A 17034-nucleotide genomic window follows, 5' to 3' on the forward strand; every position below is an offset into this window, starting at 1 on the left:
TCTCTCTCTCTCTCTCTCTCTCTCCTCTGTCTCTCTCTGTGACTATCATAAAAAATAAAAATTAAAAAAATTAAAAAAAATAAACATCGGGGTGCAGGTGTCCCGGCATTTCATTGCATCTGAATCTTTGGAGTAAATCCCCAACAGTGCAATTGCTGGGTCGTAGGGCAGGTCTATTTTTAACTCTTTGAGGAACCTCCACACAGTTTTCCAGAGTGGCTGCACCAGTTCACATTCCCACCAACAGTGTAAGGGGGTTCCCTTTTCTCCGCATCCTCTCCAACATTTGTGGTTTCCTGCCTTGTTAATTTTCCCCATTCTCACTGGTGAGGTGGTATCTCATTGTGGTTTGGATTTGTATTTCCCTGATGACTAGTGATGCAGAGCATTTTCTCATGTGCGTGTTAGCCTCTTCATACTTTTTAATCTATTCTGTGTTTAGATTGAATATTATTGAGGTAATTGACAGAAATGATAAAAAAGATTAAAGATTTCTAAGGAAAATTTTTTAATGTTGCTCTGGAATCCATCATAAAATAAAGATTTAAAGCTGCTCTAAAAGATGGTAAAGTCACCTTTGTTGTTAGAAAACTAAAGGCCTCTCATTTTTTCTTATTAACAGCTTCTGTGCTTGACTACCCTGGGAAAACCAAAACAACTATAGGCAATAATTCCCCAGGCCAAGTGATCTCAGTTAGGCAATCCCAGATCTCTGCAGCATCACTTGGTCACTACCTTCTGGGGATATAATTAACTGCTGCTCTGACTATTAACAGCTCTTTGTGAATGTCTGTAATGATTCTGTATAGGATCCCTTTGATTTGGGGAGAACTACAATCTATCTGAATCTTTAATTTGCTATTAATTTTATTGGCAAAACAGGTAAGTGGGAGGGACAGACATAAAATCAGGAAGCCAAGGTTTCTATGTTCCAGAAATTAAGTTTTTCTCAACTCACCATGATGTCAACCAGATATAGCATGTTGCTGCTGGTATCCTAGAAAAGGAGGATGGAACAGGAATCAGGCCTGTGAAGGAGAGTCACTATGTATGGGCAGCTGAGGGTATGGGTAGGGTAAAGTGTACATTTGACCTCAAAGAATAATAATAAAGCTGTAGAAGAATATCATAGAATATTCAGAGTTTATCATATGACTATCTTCCTTTCCAAGTTTCTCAACAGTTTGACCTTGTGTGTTTTTTTAAATATGCTTGATTGATCGGTTTTATTAGAGGAGGATGGAGGGGCAGAGGGAGAGAGGAAAAGAGAATCTTCAAGCAGACTCCCCCAGTGAGTGCAGAGCCCTGATATGTGGCTCGATTTCATGACCTTGAGATCATGACCTGAGCCAAAACCGGGAGTTGGATGCTTAATTGGCTGAGCTACTCATGTGCCCCTGACCTTGTATTTGTTTTGTTTTGCTTTTAGTTATTTTTTTAGTCTCTGGGTTCCTTTTTGGCTTATGATTTATGGTCAGCTTGGCCACCTGACCCATCTATTCAGTGCCCAGAAACTTCATTCCATCATAAACTTCTGCTTTACCTGCCATTCCACTGCTCTGCCCTCATCCTAGTGGTTACAGTTCTTTGACTGATTTCAAGCTGCTGAATATTGAGGGTCTGTATCATAACAGAGTGGCACATAGGTTCTCTGAAAACTTTGTCATCCAGTTCCTAATAGGGGAGTTATTTCATTCATCCATTCTTTGACAATTCTCTCATTCATTATATTATTTATTCGTTAATGAACCCATTTGATATTTACAATGTGTGCCTCTGATACACCAGGCCAAATTTCCCATTTACAAAGCAGAAAAATATATGTAAATTGGTATCTCAATTTATATATATATATATATATAAATATATATATATATATATATATAACTCTCTCATTACATTTTCTCCACTGTTCTAAAATTTCTCTACTCTCTCCCTTTCTTCTCTTTTTTTCACCCTTCATTTTGACTTGCTGTTCAATTTTGGCTTCTCTGGCTCACCGCTGATTGTTCTCCTATCTCTGTGATTGTTTTGCCTAATTTGTTGGCTCTGTCTGTTATCACATTATTACTATGACTTTCTATATGTTGGATTTTGCTTTTTTTCCCTATATATTCTTTCCCTTAGGGAATTTTTCACCCATGTACATTCAGTTATTACTCATATGGATTACTATACAATTATATTTTGAACCTGTATTTCTTTCCACATATCCTGACTCATATTTCCACCTGTACATCTCATTAGTATCTGAAACTCCAATTGTTTAATATAAATACGATCATCTATTTTCCCCATTCTCACAAATTCTATGTCCAATTTCTTTCTTTTAAAAAAATGAATCCACCATTGTCCTATCTATCCATGCTCAAATCTTGGTGTCATCTTTGACATTGCTCTTCATGTTCATTCCAACTTTAATCAGCCACCAATTTTTGGTGTGTATTTCTTAATGTTTTCATTTTCTAAATTGAGAGTCTTAAAGCTAAAACTTTATAGTTTTAGTGTATCTGTATACGCCCCCCAGATCTGCTTTATTTCTGCTTTATTCTCTGTAGAGGACTTTCTACCTCCATTATTTCTTTCCTCCAAATGACCCATTACACTTACAGATGGAGCATTTTCGCTAATTACCGGTCTTATTATCAATTTCTTGCACCCTCTTTATTGACTCCCTATACTTATAATTCTTAAATATCTATATTAGTTCCTAATGTTAGGCAAAAATTAACTTTTACCATCTTTCTCTTATTTTTTCTACTCTCCAAAAACAGTATCTATTCTGTAGATAATCTGCATGGTTCACCATTAACAAATAAAAATGTTTCTGTTTTTCATATTTTATCATCTGCTTGAAATGTCTTTTCTTTTGACTCTGTGTATTGTAATATCTACCAACTCTTGAAGCTATATACAACTGCCACCTCTGCTATGCTGCCTTTTCTCATCACTATAGTGATCTTTTTCCACTCTGCTCATATATTAGAGGGTCAATTACACTTTCATGACATGTATCATGCAATGCCTGAAGTATATTTAGTAAGTAAATCCACTTTAACAAAATGAATAAATGAGAAGAATGGGGACTAGAACATAATCAATACTTTGGTTTTGAATAACCATCTGAGTATAATATGCCTAAACTATCTCTGCGTTCTCCACTTGTACAATTAAAGTGGAAGTAAAAACTAAAGAATTTTATATGCCTTATGAAAAAGGCAGTTTTAAAGAAAAGTCTATTTTCCTGGCAGACCAACACAAATTTGAGGCTGGATAGGCACAGCCTTCAGAAATTCCTTGGAGCACCTGCCTTGGCTCCTTCTCTGTTCTCTCTTTCCTCTTACCACTAACAACAAGAGAAATATCCAGTGTTATGTGTGGTGGTTAGAAAAACTTACTTTTTTAAATTGAAATTTATGGATTTGGATTGTGGGGACAGCAGAGGTCCCCTGGTTAGAGCACAAAGCTCCTTCCTGCATCCCTTAGGCAGTCTCATTAGTCTTTGATTTCCATTAAGGAGAAAAATTGTTATTTGGGAAATATGCTTAAGTGATTGAATGCAAGTGTGGATATGAAAGCTTCACCTAAAACCAGGTTTAGTAGAGCAATGGAAGTTTCAGAATTTGAGGAACAATTTTCTGTACTTGAAAGTTATTCATGTAGTCACTTCCGTATATAGTAATTTATTGTGCTACCCTGTATGGTAGGTAGGTACTGGGCCAGGCAGGTTTACATATATCATTTATTTCTCACAACACCCTGCAAGGAGGTATTATCTCCACATTAGTAATGAGAATACTGAAGCTCAGAGAGATTAGGTAACTTTGATATGCTCATGTAACAAGGGAGTGGTGATGCCATTAAAGCCCAAGCTGCTAATCATTCTACTATCATGTGTGTAAGGCAGTCTGTGAGTTTTTTGTAATTTTAGGATTGAAGAATATAGAGATGAAAATTTGGAAATGATCTCTGGGTGTTTGAATGTGAGCCTACAGCCATGTGATAAGTCTGCCATGTAGAAGAACACCACCTTTGGAAATAACTGTACTGTGACCTTCAGTAGCAGATGATGGACAGAGAAGATAGAGTGGGATACACACAGAGAACACACAGTGGGCGGAATCTCACTTGCCTGATGTTTGTTCTGTATGCTTCCTTGTCCTGCTTAGTACATGCTTTGATTCCTCAAATCATAAAACCAGTAAAAATTTTACTTGTCTATATCATTGTACAGTATAAAAGACAATCAATCTTTCCATTCACTATCATGTGTGATTTCCACAGAAACTCTGTAAGCCTCACCGGGCAGGTAACAGAAGCATCTTGCCTTCCTTAAATGCAACCCAATGTCAAATTCAGGAGCAGCCCTGAATCAGTGAATTTAAGGTGAGAGATTGACTTTCTCTTTAATTTACCTGGGTTCTCAGAAACCTTGGCTACCATATTTAATACTCTCTGAACCTTGTTCAGCTCTTTTTTTTTTGTTTCTTCTGGTGGTTTCTTTCTTTTTGTTCTTTATCATATATGTCTTTCCTAATTTCCCCTTTTCCCCATATTTAAAATCTTCATTCATTTTTCTTTCTCTCTGCTTTATTTTTTTCTCCATCTCAGATTATTCCATCGATTTCAGGAAAATAAATTGAGTGCTGCCTATAGGCTTGAAGATTAGATGTGATTTAATCCTCACCAAGAAATACACTGTAAAGCCTTAGGTGCCTTCTCACTAGGAGACTATTGGTTATGGTTACTATAAGCTTTTAAGTGAGAAATTTCCCCTTATGTCTGTTAAAATGATTGGAGAAGATGACCAAGAAAGGAGAGAATAAAAAATAGTAAAGATCATTGACCTGAAGGCATGGCCTTACTACAGCTTGGAGTTATTAATCTAACTTCTTAATCAAAAACTATCTACTGGGATCCCTGGGTGGCGCAGCGGTTTGGCGCCTGCCTTTGGCCCAGGGCGCGATCCTGGAGATCCGGGATCGAGTCCTGCGTTGGGCTCCCTGCATGGAGCCTGCTTCTCGCTCTGCCTGTGTCTCTGCCTCTCTCTCTCTCTCTCTCTGTGACTATCATGAATAAATAAATAAAATCTTAAAAAAAACCATCAAAAACTATCTACTGACTTTCTGTATATACCTGGTTACATAATATGGGTTATACACACATGCATAATGATAATAGTTAGTATTAAAAGTTACTAAAAATATTAAAAGTTACTTTCATATTATGTAATTCAAGGTATTTTCCATTTTCCATACTGTATATTTCTTTTTATTCAGTTTAATTCTTTTTTGTGTGTATGTGTATGTTTAACCCAGTTTTATTATAGGTTTATGTTGTGAGATTGACAAGTTATTTATTCAATTTATAAACAGTATAAATCTCCAGTGTTTCAAATACAGTGACTTAAAAAATACAATGACTTTTCTCTCTTTCTGAAAAGGTGTACATTTTATTTGAGATGACTGTTAACTACCTTCAAAGACTTATTTTTTTATTTAAATTCAATTATATATATGTTGTGTAATTGTAATCTAAGTATATGTGTTCTTGGGGTAGCCATCTGCTGCCCATCTGGTCTTGATACAGGTTGTCTTCTCCCTTTGAATGTTTTTAGCCCACTTCCCTTTCCCTGCTCCACATGACCACATATTTGTCTTAGTATTCACTTGGATGTATTGTATATCACATTAGACTATATTTATTATGTGTATATTTTATGTTTTTTTCAGCTATTTTCTTAATTCTTAAATCATAAATCAAAAGTATAAAATACAAATTTCCTTGAAAATAAAGTTTCTGAATGGATTTCAATCAAAGTAAGCAGGATAATACCACATATCACAACAGGTTACCCTGCGGGTGGTACTGAGCACTTTCAAGGGTTGGGGGATGTCAGGCACATAAAAGTTGATACCAAAGAGAGGCTGAGACACTAATGAATTAAAAATTACTCCAACAATTCCAAGTGCTGATCTTTAAAACCTTTATATGTGTGGACAGAGAAAAGCTGTTTGCAAAGATATGTTAAACACTCAGTGGCCACTTTAGGCATGCATCTTAAATGAAATTGGTGAAATCTTTTAAATATGCATTCATTAGGTTTGGAGAAAGCCTTGCATCCCTAGGGGCATACACTCCTTTTGAAATTCTTACTGAATGTTGAGGTCAGTTTAGAGTTTTGTAGCTATGGAAAATTGCATGGAACCTAGAGGCACCCAGGATAATGGCATAATAAAATGTGATGGGGAAATAGTTGTTATATTTTGTAGTAGAGTGCATGTGACAAGTGTCTACTACCCTTGTGAGCTGCCCAGTTTCACATACCCTAGTCTCATTATTCAATCTTAATCTGCAGCTTGTCTTAATTCAGTCTTAAATTTTACATCAAGCACTTCTAATTTCAGGTGACATTCCACTTGTTAATCATGCTTTCTTCTCATTCTATCTTTTTTTTTTTTAATTTATCCATCCCCCCACCCCAAACAGAGAGTGACAGCAGACAGCAGGGATGGGCAGGGAGAGAAGGGGAGAGAAAATCTTAAACACACTTTTTGTCCAGCATGGAGTCCTACCTAGAGATCGATCTCATGACCCCGAGATCATGACCTGACCTAAAATCAAGAGTTGGACGCTTAACCAACTGAACCACCGCAGCACCCCTTCTCATTCCTGCTTTTTATCAGCAAACTGTGGGAGCAAACTGGGGAGTGGATTATGAGAATATACATAAAAGCAATTTGAGATATGTTGGAATGAGGAATAGTCAATATCAGAAGACAGCTACTGAATGTCATGGATGTTCATATAACCATGTTCATGTTTAATCTGTTAATTTGAGAACAGAACGTTGCAGTCAGAGTTTTGGTGAATGGTTTAACACGTCATCACTCACATGTGTGATGATAGTGTGTTGATTTTTCTTTTTATATATGTGAGGAAGTAGATAACTAAATACTTTTCATTCATGATAAGGATATTGAAACATTAGTAATTCTATTACGATTATCATCTCCATAATCACAGTTTCTTTCTCACATTCTTAGTTCCCATCATTTCAGTGGCAGCCCAGTTGGCCGGATCCATGGATGGAGGGAATCACTCGGCTGTATCTGAGTTTGTGTTCCTGGGACTCACTCACTCATGGGAGATCCAGCTTCTCCTTCTGGTGTTCTCCTCTGTGCTCTACGTGGCAAGCATGACTGGAAACATCCTCATTGTGTTTTCTGTGACCATTGATCCTCACTTACACTCCCCCATGTACTTTCTCCTGGCCAGTCTCTCTTTCATTGACTTGGGAGCCTGCTCTGCTACCTCACCCAAGATGATTTATGACCTTTTCAGAAAGCACAAAGTCATCTCCTTTGGCGGCTGCATCGCCCAGATCTTCTTCATCCATGTCATTGGTGGCGTGGAGATGGTGCTGCTCATTGCCATGGCCTTTGACAGATATGTGGCCATATGCAAGCCCCTCCATTATCTGACCATCATGAGCCCACGGAGGTGCATCTTATTTCTGGCTGCTGCTTGGGCCCTTGGTGTCAGTCACTCACTGTTCCAACTGGCATTTGTTGTTAATCTACCCTTCTGTGGTCCTAATGTGCTGGACAGCTTTTACTGTGACCTTCCTCGTCTCCTCAGACTGGCCTGTACAGACACCTACAGGTTGCAGTTCATGGTCACTGTCAACAGTGGGTTTATCTGTGTTGGTTCCTTCTTCATACTCCTCATCTCCTACGTCTTCATCCTGTTTACTGTTTGGAAACATTCCTCAGGTGGCTCATCCAAGGCCCTCTCCACTTTGTCAGCTCACATCATGGTGGTCCTTTTGTTCTTTGGTCCAACCATGTTTGTCTATACATGGCCACACCCCAAATCCCAGATGGACAAATTTCTTGCTATTTTTGATGCAGTTCTCACTCCTTTTTTAAATCCTGTTATCTACACATTCAGGAATAAAGACATGAAGTCAGCAATGAAAAGAGTATGCAGACAGCTAGTGATTTACAGGAAGATCTCATAGGTAATACAAGGCTTTCTCACTAATCATGGTGTAGCCTTTTGTTTCTATCTTTGATACTTTGGATTCAGAAAACTTGAGACATCAAGTATTGATTTGAGTGTTATCACAGTTGTAATATAATTTTTACTTGATAATGTAGTCCTTATGAAGAGTGAGCCATGAGAACAGTATATCTCGCTATCCATTTAATTTCTTTCAGCAATGTTACATAGTTTCTGGTGAGCAGGTCTCGCATATCTTTCTTGAGATTTATTCCTAATTATTTTAATTTTGGTACTATTTAATTTAATTAATTAATGTATTTAAAATACTTATTTATTCATGAAAGACATGATAGAGAGGCAGAGACACAGGTAGAGGGAGAAGCAGGCTCCACGCTGGGAGCCCGATGTGGGACTAGATCCTGGGATCCTGGGATCATGACCTGAGCCAAAGGCAGATGCTCAAATCACTGAGCCACCCAAGCATCCCTTCTGGTACTATTTTAAATGGCATTTTTGTTTCATTTATATTTTTATTGCTAATATATAGAAATATAATAGATATTTTGTTTATTGGCATTGTATTTTGAAAACTTGCAAAATCTTTTACTTCTACTTGTTTTCTTACAGAGTAAGTAGGATTTTCTTCATAGATGATCATGTTTTCAGTGCATAAAGACATTTTACTTCTTTTATTCTAGTATTGGTCATTTTATTCATTTTCGCTGCCTGACTTGCTAGATTGAACAGTGTAGTGCAGAATACAAGTGGTTAGGTCAGACATACTTGACTTGTTTTTATTCTTATGAGAAAAACATTCAGTTTTTCACCGTTAAGTAAGATGCTAGCTATGGATTTTTAGTAGAAGCTTTTTATCAGGCTGAGGAAATTCCTTTCTGTTTAGTTTGCTGAAAGTTTTTAAAATCAGGGATGGATGCTGATTTTGAAACAATGCTTTTTCTGGTTTAGGATCAGGATAATGCTGGCCTTATAGGATGTATTTTCTTGTATTAAATTTATTGCAGGAGTTTTGTGGAACTGATACAGTTTCTTTCTTAAATGTTTGATAAAATTCCCCAGACAAGTCATTTTGGCTTGCACTTTTCTCTATGGTAAGGTTTTCAGCTATAAATTAAATTTTTGGTAGTGTGTCTTCAAAGAAATTTGTATATTAATCTTTCAAATTTATTGGAAGAAGTGTTCTAATATTCTCTTTTATGAAATATCTATAAGACTTGTGATATTTTCCTCTCTATCATTGTCTATTGGTAGTTTATGTCTTTTAAAATATTTTAGCATTTCAAGGATTTTTCACCTTTTTTATTGAGGTAAGACTAGTATATAACATTATATATGTTTCAGGTGTACAAATTTATAATTTGACATCTGAATACACAACAAAGTGTTTACCACCAAAAGTCTAGTTAATTTTCATTATTACACAACTGACTCTTTACCCATTTCATCCATCCCCTATCATCCTTCCCCTTTGGTGACCACCAAACTGTTTTCAGTATCTATGAATTTTATTTTTTACTGCTTTGTTTTAATTTTTTTTTTTATATTCCACATATCAGTAAAACCATGCAGTATTTGTCTCTGGCTTATTTCACTTAACATAATAGCCTTGAAATCCATTTATGTTGTTACAAATGAAAATATTTCATTTTTCTTTGTGGCTGAGCAATTTCCTATTGTTTATATATACTACATCCTCTTTATCTTTTCACCCATTGGTGAATACTTAGGTTGCATACATGTATTGTCTTTTATAAACAGTGATTCAATAAACATAGTGGTACATACATCTTTTCAAATTGGTGTTTTCATATTCTTTGAATAAATACCCAAAAGTGCTATAGCTGGATCATTTGGTAGATCTATTCTTAATTTTCTGAGGAATCTCTACTCTTTTCCATAGTGGCTGCACCAATTTACATTCCCACTAACAGGGCATTCCTTTTTCTCTACACTCTCTCTAACATTTGCTTCTTGTCCTTTTGATAATAGCCATTCTGACAAGTGTGAGGTGATAGCTCACTGTAGTTTTGATTTGCACTTCCCTAATATTTAGTGATAATAAACATCTTTTCTTGTGTCTGTTGGCCATCTGTATGTCTTCTTTGGGAATATATCTATTCATGTCTTCTGCCCATCTCATAATTGGATTATTTGTTTTATGTGTGCTGAGTTGGTAAGTTCTTTATAGATTTTGGACACTAACCCTTTACCTGATATGTCATTTGCAAATATATTATCCCATTCCATGGGTTGCCTTTTAGTTTTGTTGACTGTTTCCATTGCTGTGCAGAAGCTTTTTATTTTGTTGATGTTCCAATAGTTTATTTTTGATTTTGTTTTTATTGTCTCAGGAGACATATCTAGAAAGAAGTTGCTATGACTGATGTCAAAGAAGTTACTGCCTGTGTTCTTTTCTAGGATTTTTATGGTTTCAGGTCTAACATTTAGGTCTTTCATCCATTTTGAATTTATTTTTGTGTGTGATGTAAGAAAGTAGTCCAGTTTACTATCTTTTGCATGTAGTTGTCCAGTTTTCCCAGCACCATTTGTCCATTTTTTTCCAGCACCACTGTCTTCTTCCCATTGGATATTCTTTCCTGCTTTATCTAAGATTAATTGGCATAGAGTTGTGAGTTCATTTCTGGGTTTTACATCCTGTTCTATTGATCTATATGTCTATTTTTGGTGCATACTGTTTTTTTTTTTTTTGGTACCTGGTACCATACGGTTTTTTTTTAATTTTAAGTCACTACAGCTTTATAATGTAATTTGAAGTCCAAATTATGATGACCCCAGCTTTGCTTTTCTTTTTCAAGATTGCTTTGGCTACTTGGAGTCTTTGTGGTTCATACAAATTTTAGGATTGTTTGTTCCAGCTGTGTGAAAAATGCTGGTGATATTTTGATTAAGGCTACACTAAATGTGTAATGTAGACATTTTTAAACAATATTCTAATCTATGAGCATGGAATGTCTTTCCATTTCTTTGTGTTGCCTTAAACTTCTTAATCAGTATTTTATATTTTTCAGAGTACAGGTCTGTCACCTCTTTGGTTAGGTTTATTTCTGGGTATCTGTCACCTCTTTGGTTTCTGTCACCTCTTTGGTTAGGTTTATTTCTGGGTATTATTTTTGTTCAATGGGATTGTTTTCTTTTTTTTTTAAGATTTTTAAGATTTCATTTATTCATGAGACATAGGCAGAGAGAAAGAGAGGCAGAGACACAGGCAGAGGGAGGAGCAGGCTCCATGCAGGGAGCCCAATGTGGGACTCAATCCCGGGACTCCAAGATCACGTCCTAGGCCAAAGGCAGGCACCAAACCACTGAGCCACCCAGGGATCCCCTGGGATTGTTTTCTTAATTTCTCTTTCTGCTGGTGTATGGAAATATATATTGGTATATGGAAATGCAACAGATTTCTGTATGTTAATTTTCTAGCGAATTCATTTACTAGTTCTAGTAGTTTTTTTGGTAATCTTTCAGGTTTTCTATATGTAGTATCATGTCATCTCCAAATAATGAAAATTTTACTCCTTCCTTACTAATTTGATGACTTTTATTTATTTTCGTTGTCTTATTGCTGTGACTGGGACTTGCAGTATTTTGTTGAATAAAAGTGGTGAGAGTGGACATTCTTGTCTTGTTCCTGACTTTAGGGGAAAAGCTCTGTTTTTCCCATTAAGGATGATGCTACCCATAGGTTTTTCATGTATGGCCTTATTATGTTGAAGTATATTCCCTCTCTACTTTGTTGAGGGTTTTTTTTTTTTTAATCATGAATGGATGGTGTACTTTGTCAAATACTTTTTCTGCATCCATTGAAATGATCTTATGGCTCTTGTCCTTAAGGGTAAGCTAGCCTCATAGAATGAATTTGGACATTTTCCTTCCTTTCTAGTTTTTGGAAAAGTTTGAGAAGAAATAGGTATTAACTTTTCTTTAAATGTTTGCTAAAATTTTCCTGTGAAGCCACCTGGTCCTAGACTTCTGTTGAGATTGTTTTTGTTTACTGATTCAATTTCTTTGCTGGTTAATAGTGTGTTAAAACCTTCTATGTCTTCCTGTTTCAGTTTTGGGAGATTATATGTTTCTAGGAATTCATCCATTTTTTTCTAGGCTGTCCAATTTGTTGGCATATAGTTTTTTATAATTTTCTCTTAGAATTGTTTGTATTTATGTGGTGTTGATTATTATTTCTCTTCTCTTGTTTGTGATTTTGAGTCTTTTTTCTTTTTGGTAAGTCTGGCTAGAGGTTTACCAATTTTTTTTTTAAACATCAAAATGTTTTTTGAGGAACTATCGTGATTTCACTGATTTGTTGTATTGTTGATTGTTGTTTGTTTCAATGTCATTTAATTCTGCTCTAATCTTTTTTTTTTAATTTTTATTTATTTATGATAGTCACAGAGAGAGAGAGAGAGAGGCAGAGACACAGGCAGAGGGAGAAGCAGGCTCCATGCACCGGGAGCCCGACATGGGAATCGATCCCAGGTCTCCAGGATCGCACCCTGGGCCAAAGGCAGGCGCCAAACCGCTGCGCCACCCAGGGATCCCGAATTCTGCTCTAATCTTTATTATTTCTTTCCTTCTGCTGATTTTAGGTTTTGTTGTTCTGTTACTAGTTCCCATTGGTGCAAAATTAGATCATTTATTTGAGATTTTTCTTACTTCTTGAGATAGGGGTGTATTGTTAGAAACTTCCCTCTCAGAACTACTTTTGCTGCACCCCAGAGGTTTTGAATTGTTGTGTTGTAATTTTCATTTGTTTCCACATTCTTTTTAAATTTATTTTTTGATTTCCATTGTTTAATAGCATGTTATTTAACCTCCATGTATTTGTGGTCTTTCCACATTTTTTTTTTGTTGTTGTTGTGGTTGACTTTTAGTTTCATAGCATTGTGGTCAGAAAAGATGCACGGTATAACTTTGATCTTCTTGAATTTGTTGAGGCTTGTTTTGTGAACTAATATATGGTCTATTTTGGAGAATGTGCCATGTACATTTGAAAAGATTGTGTATTCTGCTGTTTTAGGATGGAATGTTATATGTATATTTATTAAGTCTATCTGGTCCAGTCTGTGATTAAAAGCCATAGTTTCTTTGTTGGTTACCTGTTTATTTTTATTTATTTTTTAAACATTTTATTTATTCGAGGTAGAAAGAGAGAGAATGCAAGAGAGAACAAGTAGGATGGTGGCAGAAGGAGCGGGAGAAGATGTGGGGCCCAATTCCAGGACCCTGGGATCATGACCTGAGCCGAAGAGAGATGCTCAATTAACTGAGCCACCCAAGTACCCAATTGCCTGTTTAGATCATCTATCCTTTGATGTAAGTAGTGTGTTAAGGTCATTACTGTTAGTGTATAATTATTGATTAGTTCTTTTATGTTTGCTATTGCATTATATATGCAGATCTTCTCTATCTTTAGTTGTGGAGTTTGTTCTTCCAGTCTTTAGGTCAATTTCTGGATCTAGGATGATTTGATAGTTATCTAGTTGTATTCATGGTTTGAGGTGAACCAATGGTCTTTCTACTCTGCCAACATCTTCCCTGATCTTTTATTACTTTACTTAGTAGGAACCATAGTTATTAATCTGATACCTTTCTTATTTTTTAATACAAGTATTTAATCCCATTAATTTCCCTTTAATAATTGCTTTAACTACACCATATAAATTTCCATATGTCTTTTCATTCAGTTCAAAATACTTTCTAACTTTGCTTTTAATTACTTTAACAATTTTACTTTTAATTTCTTTAACACATGGGTTATAATTCCCATAAAAAGTTTCTGGATATCATTCTATTACTGATTCTAGTTGATTTTTGTTGTAATCAATAATTTACTTTTTATGATTTGAATACTTTTAAATTTATGGAGACTTGTCTTATGATCCATAAAACAGCCAGTTGCTATCTCACCTTATATTGAATAGTTAATAACTTGCAGAGCCTGGTCCTCGGGACAACTCGGAACATAGAAACTGAGAGGCCATCCAATTACAGCTGATGCTGCTCTTTGAGATTTTAAATAAGCACAGAACTGAGGTTTTTCTTCTAGGAACAAAGGAAGGAAGCGATGGGGGCCTAATCTCCAGAAATTCAGAGTGCCCTTTGTAGAGCCTATTTCTTTTCTTTCCTTTCCTTTCCTTCCTTTCCTTTCCTTTCCTTTCCTTTCCTTTCCTTTCCTTTCCTTTCCTTTCCTTTCTTTTCTTTTTTTTTCTTTGTGTGTGTGTGTGAAACATGATTTTTTCCTTCCAAGATTTTATTTAAATTCACATTAGTTAATATATATTGTAGTATTAGTTTCAGGAGTAGAACTAGTGATACATAACTTACATATAACACTCAGAGCTCATCACAAGTGGCTTACTTAGTGTCTATCACTTGTTTACTCGATCCTCCACCCAGCTCCCCTACAGCAACCCTTAGTTTGTTCTCTTAACTATGGTCTCTTATGGTTTGCCTCCCTCTCTGTCTTTAATCTTATTTTATTTTTCCTTCCCTTCCCCTATGTTCTTCAGTTTCCTAAATTCCACATATGAGTGAAATCATGGTATTTATCTTTCTCTGACTTGTTTCACTTACTATAATATACACTAGTTCCATTCATGTTGTTGCAAAAGACAAGATTTCATTCTTTTTGATCACTGAGTAATATTTCATTGCATAGATATACATACACCACATCTTCTTAGTATATAGTATATGTGCTGCTGCTGTTCCACATCTTCTTTATCCATTAATTGGTTGATAGACATTTGGTCTCTTTCCATAATTTGGCTATTATTGATAATGCTGCTATAAACATTTGAATGCAAGTACCTCTTTGAATCAGTATTTTTGTCTCCTTTTGATAAATACCCAGTAGTGCAATTGCTGATTATAGGGTAGTTCTATTTTTAACTTTTTGAGATAAGTTCATCTTTCTCAAGAAAAGTTAATCTTTCATACTGTTTTCCTGAGTGGCTGTAGTAGTTTGCATTTCCGCTAAAAGTGTGAGAGGGTTCCCCTTTTGAAGAGCCAATTTGTTTCTCACTTATACCAAATGCTTAAAAATGTAAAAGCTTAATTTTCAGGCTTGAACAGTAAAAAAGGAAAGGGGTAGGTGTCCTCTTATAGCTGGAATTGTTCTATGGGATTAGGAAAAAAGCACAGAACTGAGGCTTTGGCGCATGCCGTAATGGATTGGTCTCTTGCTTCACAATGAGTACTGGTGACTGGCGAAAATCTCTCCTCCTCAAAAGCAATCCATATAGACTGCAAGAGGAAGCTGCTTCTTTAAGCAAAGACAACAAAGCAAATCCACAAGGAACATGAAGAATCATGAAACATCACATAGTCCAATTAGAAAAACAAATCTCCAGTAACCAATCCAAAAGAAATGGAAATCTGTAAATTGCCTGACAAATTCAAAGTAAAGATCTTAAGGAAATTCATTAAATTATAAGAGAATAAGGTAGACAACCAAAATCAGGAAAGTAATACACAATAAAATGCAAATATTAGAATGATATGATATAAAAATAAGCCAAACATAAATATTAGGGCTGAAGTATATAATAACGGAAGTGAAAAATTCACTGATGGGGTTGAAAAACAGACTAAATCAAACAGAAGAAAGAATCAGTGACCTACAGACAAGTCATTTGGACTTATTAGGTCAGAGGAGCAAAAAGAAAAAAGTTGAAAATGAGTGAAGAAAGCCTAAGTGACTATGGGATTTCATCAAGTGAACTAATATATATACTATGGGAAATAAAGAAGAAGGAGAAGGAGGAAGAAGATAAGGAGAAATAGGAGGAAGATGAGGGGAAAAGAGAAAGAGAGAAGAGACAGAAAGCGTATTTAAAGAAATAATGGCTGAAAACTTTGTAAATCTGGGGAAGGAAATAGATATCCACAATCATGAGACTCAAAGGACTCCAAATAGGTTGAAATTAAGAATATTTACAAAGAGATACACTAAAATCACATTGTCAAAAGACAAAGACAAAGAGAATTTTGTTTTTGTTTTTTTTTTTAATAAATTTATTTTTTATTGGTATTCAATTTACCAACATACAGAATAACACCCAGTGCTCATCCCGTCAAGTGTCCCCCTCAGTGCCCGTCACCCACTCACCTCCACCCCCGCCCTCCTCCCCTTCCACCACCCCTAGTTCGTTTCCCAGAGTTAGGAGTCTTTATGTTCTGTCTCCCTTTCTGATATTTCCCACACATTTCTTCTCCCTTCCGTTCTATTCCCTTTCACTATTATTTATATTCCCCAAATGAATGAGAACATACAATGTTTGTCCTTCTCCGACTGACTTACTTCACTCAGCATAATACCGTCCAGTTCCATCCATGTTGAAGCAAATGGTAGGCATTTGTCGTTTCTAATGGCTGAGTAACATTCCATTGTATACATAAACCACATCTTCTTTATCCATTCATCTTTCGATGGACACCGAGGTTCCTTCCACAGTTTGGCTATTGTGGACGTTGCTGCTAGAAACATCAGGGTGCAGGTGTCCCGGCGTTTCATTGCATCTGAATCTTTGGGGTAAATCCCCAACAGTGCAATTGCTGGGTCGTAGGGCAGGTCTATTTTTAACTCTCTGAGGAACCTCCACACAGTTTTCCAGAGTGGCTGCACCAGTTCACATTCCCACCAACAGTGTAAGAGGGTTCCCTTTTCTCTGCATCCTCTCCAAAATTTGTGGTTTCCTGCCTTGTTAATTTTCCCCATTCTCACTGGTGTGAGGTGGTATCTCATTGTGGTTTTGATTTGTATTTCCCTGATGGCAAGTGAAGCGGAGCATTTTCTAATGTGTGTGTTGGCCATGTCTATGTCTTCCTCTGTGAGATTTCTCTTCATATCTTTTGCCCATTTCATGATTGTATTATTTGTTTCTTTGGTGTTGAGTTTAATAAGTTCTTTAGAGATCTTGGAAACTAGCCCTTTATCTGATACGTCATTTGCAAATATCTTCTCCCATTCTGTAGGTTGTCTTTGAGTTTTGT

The 17034-nt window shown here is 36.0% G+C and overlaps 1 protein-coding gene across 1 annotated transcript; it reads left to right on the forward strand.

The window, feature by feature from the left end:
- The first annotated feature begins 7057 nt into the window (after positions 1-7057).
- LOC112675483 (olfactory receptor 4F3/4F16/4F29) lies at positions 7058-9387 on the forward strand. Its single transcript, XM_025472049.2, has 2 exons — positions 7058-7999; positions 9367-9387. The coding sequence occupies exons 1-2, from the start codon at positions 7085-7087 to the stop codon at positions 9385-9387; spliced, it is 936 nt and encodes a 311-aa protein (XP_025327834.2). The 5' UTR covers positions 7058-7084.
- The last annotated feature ends 7647 nt before the right edge of the window (positions 9388-17034 follow it).

Source organism: Canis lupus, chromosome 30 (assembly GCF_003254725.2).
Source record: "Canis lupus dingo isolate Sandy chromosome 30, ASM325472v2, whole genome shotgun sequence".
Taxonomy (NCBI): Eukaryota; Metazoa; Chordata; class Mammalia; order Carnivora; family Canidae; genus Canis; species Canis lupus.

Coding starts and splice junctions, on each gene's coding strand:
- LOC112675483 (XM_025472049.2), top strand. CDS start 7,085: ATGGATGGAGGGAATCACTCGGCTGTATCTGAGTTTGTGTTCCTGGGA. Junction 8,000..9,366: donor AAAGAGTATGCAGACAGCTA/GTGATTTACAGG, acceptor TATATGTTTCAG/GTGTACAAATTTATAATTTG.